The sequence below is a fragment of the Athene cunicularia genome (genome assembly GCF_003259725.1).
Source record: "Athene cunicularia isolate RWA chromosome 15 unlocalized genomic scaffold, athCun1 chr15_part1, whole genome shotgun sequence".
In the NCBI taxonomy this organism is placed as follows: domain Eukaryota; kingdom Metazoa; phylum Chordata; class Aves; order Strigiformes; family Strigidae; genus Athene; species Athene cunicularia.
The window spans coordinates 14,969,086-14,973,729 of NW_020799121.1; the positions used below are offsets into that span (position 1 = coordinate 14,969,086).

A 4,644-nucleotide genomic window follows, 5' to 3' on the forward strand; every position below is an offset into this window, starting at 1 on the left:
GAGGCCGAGGAGGGGGCGGTTTGTGGCCCTCGGTGGGGCAAAGCGGGCTCGTCCTACGTGGTCCTGTAAGCGTGGGCTGATGAGGGACAGGCCTGCCTGGGGGGAGAGGGGTGCAGGGGAAGGAGCCCCCGGGCAGGGCAGCTGCTTTTGCTGCCCGTGCTCACCAGTACGTGATGGCGTCGGTACAACTGGAGCCATCAACGTGCTAACGTTTTATGGGTTTAAGAGAAGAATTAAGTTTTACGGTCGCCACTTTAAGCCTGTTAAGCTAGGATGTATATTTTTGAAAATCCACCCATAGAACAGGCGGCCAAACTTGGCAATTCCATCAGTTACATGATAAATTTTATTTTACTACCTTGCTTTTCCCGAGCGCAGAACATGATCTCGATTTACTGCTTCCTCTACATTTGAGATCAGTATTTTGTTTAGATCGTTAAAATACACAGAGAGTAGACGTAGTTTTTAATGAACAAATAAGAAGACTAGCAAGTTCGTCACTGAATAATTTATAATCTCAAACCTGATTAACAACATTTAGCCCTCCCAGTTCTTGTTTAACTTGATGTGGTGGTTGGCCTCCGGAGTTCTCGCTTTGGATCACAGTGTTCATAGATCAGTGTTCATGTGGGGCTTCAAGATACACATAAAAACTATTAATAGAACAGTTTCCTAGACTGGGGTTTAGGGCCTTCGAGCTAATTTCTTGGCTTTTATTATAGACTTTTCTCTGGTCAAGTCATTCAGACTTCAAACCTCAGGTTGTCATTTGAGAAGGAGCACAAATACTTTCCTCAGAGCTGATGGAAAGGATGTCTGTTGGTGTCTGGGGGTTTTCAGGAGCTCTGGTGACAGGGTCCTTGTAAGCACACGAGAGGGGATGGTCTCAGCCTTTGCAGGACAGTCTGAGGTCTTCAGCTCGTTTGGGCAGGGCTCTGGTGGCCCCCAACTGCTCAAGTACATGTTAATGAAGAGGCTTTAGGGGGAAAAATATATGAGAAATAACCATAGAAATCTATTTTTTCTTCTCCAGAAAAGGTTAAAATTTGTCAGTGAGAACTGACCAGTTTTTTCCTGACATGAAGTAGTTCAGAGCCCATGCTTTACAAGGATTAGGTGCTCAGTCTGCTGCAGAAATGTGAGTGATGTTTAACAATCTCGTTTAGGGCATGAGTACTTTATACAGGGTATTTGTGGTTATTTTTATGAAAATAAATAGTACCTATGAAAATATCAATTTTAAAATTGGAAACAGAAAACGTCTAGTGGAATTTTGACTTAATACTATGACAATATAGTTTTACCAAGGCACGGTACTGCTGGGCTGCATTGATTTTAAAACTTATGGACTTGTATTGTTGCCCGTATGAAATTTTTATAGGCATTATATTAAAATGAATATTGAGGTTACTTGACAAATAAAGGAAATCTTTGTTAATGTGGTTTAAATGAGTGATTGTGACATTATAAATTAGGCAAAATAGATGTTAAGTGCACTGCAGCCAAGCTAGGGGCCTAATGGAGCTTATGTTGGCTCATTTTCTAAATGATATATGGCAGTTGCAGTGTTAACAGCCTGATGTAGCTTTGATTGACTTCTACGTTTATTTTACATGGTGGCAGCTAAAACCTGATGCGAGAATGAAGAAACGAATCCATGACCAGAATGTCCCCCGGGAAGCGCTGTGAGCCCGGGGCTCAGCTCGCCCGGGGCAAGGCCAAGCCAGGGCTCCACCTGATGCTGCCTCGAGCTCCTGCCAGCGGTCTGGTTCCTCGGTTTTTGAGGGAGGACACCCGGTGTTTGGGGCTCCAGCTCCTGAGGGCAGCCCCGTACTGCCCTTCCATTCAACCCACAAATACCCAACTGGGATAAAAACCCAGCTGGGCAGACCCAGGGGCAGCCTGGGTGCTCTCCTTTAAGTGGTTGTGCTCCTGCTCCTGTAGTGGCACACAGCAAAGGGAACCATGTGCAATCACCGGTGGCTTTTTTTCCCAGCTTATGCTCAGTTGCAGCATTTTCAGACTTCATTAGATAAGTATAGATTCTTGAAGGGGAATTCTAGCAACACCACGCTGTGTGGTGTAGGCTATTGATATGTGAAGCTTGAGATGTAAAAGCTGTGTCTCTTCTGTGCTGAGTAAGTACTAATACTGCTAATATTCTACACTGGATGGGATTAATATTTACAGTGGGGAAAGTGATTTTTCTCATGTACCTCAAACTCTGAGAACCTTTAAAAAAAACACTTAAAAATCACAAAAACCCTTAAAAATCACAAAAAATGAGACTGCGAGGCTGATTTTAGGCTAGTAAAGTGCTGACTGGAAGAGTATTCATAGGTGAAGAGTGAATTTTCATAAAATAATTTGCTGCGAGTTGAGGCGATAGATGGGCAGCGGTGTCTCATTTTGCTTCAGTCCCTTACACTGATGTTTCATCTGAGTGATCGTTTTCTCCAAAATACGTTAATAAAGGTCACGTTTAAAATAAGCAATTTCAAGTAACTCTTCTTTTTTTTTTTTTTTTCTTTCCTCTTCTTTTTTTCTTTCAGTATCCGCAGTGTTATGCAGAAATACCTTGAGGAAAGGGGTGAATTAACCTTTGACAAGATCTTTCATCAGAGAATTGGTAAGTCATATTTCAGTAAAATGTTACTCGTGTAAATATCTTTTAAGATTGGCTTGCCTGCCGCTTCTCTGTAATGACTGCTGAAAAATCAGTGTTGTAGATGGTCTGAAGAACGCTGGAATATGGACAGGACTTAGTAAAACAAAGGTCTTCAGTAAAATGAAATGTTGTGAAAGGGAAGAAGATGAAGCAAGGCAATCTGTCAACTTCATGTTCTGGAAAACTACTGGGAAAATAATTAAATTACTTGGAAACATCGAGGAGAAAATTATATTACTTGGTATGGGCTTGTCAACAATATAATGTGTCACATCAGTTAAACTTTTTTTTTTTTTCTCTGCAGGGGTAATAAGCCCTGTTGATAAGGGAGCAGTAGTAGAACAGATACCATACGTGTTGTCTTGACTCTCTGACATCATGTTCTTGCTAGCAACGCAGGGAGAGGTGGCCTGGGTGAAACTGCTGCGTGAAGGGGGCGAAACTGTTGGGAAAATTGACTTGAGGAACAGTTAATCAGTGCTTCCGTGTGAACGTGGAGGGATGTATCCAGGGAGTTTGCACAAGAGCGTCAGAGATCAGTTACCATGCAGCGTCGTAGTTAACAGTCTGAATGCTGGGACGAAGAACCTCTGTATTCTGCTTGTGTGCTGAGAAAGGCTCTACCCACACTGAGGACAAGGACAGAATTACAAAAGATCTCCATAAACTAGAGGAGGGGGAGAAAAGCAGTGCTTCTCGGTCCAAACAAGCACCGTCCTCTGTGCCTGTGCTGAAGTAATGACACAAATACAGGGTGGAGAACCACGGGTCAGGTAGACGTTTTTAATTGACTTGGCTGTTACAGTGAGCTGTAGTTGTATTGTCTCAGCTAGGTCACACGACTAAATATAAAATCAGGATTGTAGCCAGTGAGGCGTGTGAAGCAATCCTCTTCTGGCAGGATATTGTGTCCATCCTGACGCTGGAGTACAAACTATACATGGACCTGCTGGAAAGAGTTCAGGAAAGAGCAGTGGGAATGAGCAGATCTTAGCAGTCTGCTAAATGTGACCTACGGGGAAGTATTGAAATAGGGTGTTATGTAGGCTATGAAACAGAGAAGTGAGGTTGAACAATCTCCAAAACCAGAAAAAGCTGTTGCAGAAATGGTGAGGTTAGTCAATTTTCCAGAGGCTTAACATGTGAATTAAAAAAAAAAAAAAAATCTAGATATGAATAAAACCATTTTAGTCGTAGGATGGGTCATAAAGCAGGGGAATGGATTTCATGAAGATCTTATGAAATCTTTGTCCAGTAGATTTGAGGACTGGGTTGGTGTATGTCTGTTAGGATAGTACAGCTGCTCTTGTCTTGCAAAATGGGGACAAAGCCTTAAAATGGGCTGGGAAGACTTGAGGAGATCAGTGGATCTATTCCTGTCTGAAATACGCCCAGACTGGCGTTACCAGTGGAAGCAAACACCCCAAACCCTGCTGTGGGGCATCTCGGGGCTGGTCCCCTTCCTGGCTGGAGCAGGGGTGTCCAGCCTTCCCGGTCTCCTGGAAATGTGCGGCTCAGTCCGTAGGAGAATATTCTGGAGTGGGAGTTTTAAATATCGCCAGATTAAAATAAATAGTACTCTTGTATCACAGATTGTCATTAATGGATTTCGCAGCTCTGTGCGCAGAGGCTTGTGGACCCACCAGTCTGAAGTATGCGTTCACAGAAGTCTCAGGGAGCTTTCCATTGTATTACAGTAATTGAAATGGAGTCTGTACCTTCATGCATAAAAACTGGCTTTTTATTCTGGCCAAAAATATTCTGCTGTAAATGCACAGATACCTTGTTTGCTTGTACTGACATCTCTCAGTACGTGCTTCGCTTTAGATGGCTGTGCTGAATCATTAATACCTTGCTGTAGCACGGCACTTGCAAAATACGTGGAATTTTAAGCAACCAAATACAGGCTGAGTTTAACTGTGTGATTCTGTTTGGTGGCAATGAAATGAAGAAGTCTGTCTTCCCCCCCCCCCCCC

The 4,644-nt window shown here is 43.2% G+C and overlaps 1 protein-coding gene across 2 annotated transcripts in view; it reads left to right on the forward strand.

Annotated features, from left to right (window-relative positions):
• Positions 1–2,554: 2,554 nt before the first annotated feature.
• The window catches only part of GRK3 (G protein-coupled receptor kinase 3), a 50,918-nt gene continuing 48,828 nt past the window's right edge, over positions 2,555–4,644 (forward strand). For both annotated transcript variants that reach the window (XM_026859480.1, XM_026859481.1), the window contains exon 1: positions 2,555–2,629. In XM_026859480.1, the coding sequence (XP_026715281.1) occupies positions 2,566–2,629 (64 nt within the window). In that variant the 5' untranslated portion in view covers positions 2,555–2,565. The remainder of the gene's footprint in view (positions 2,630–4,644) is intronic.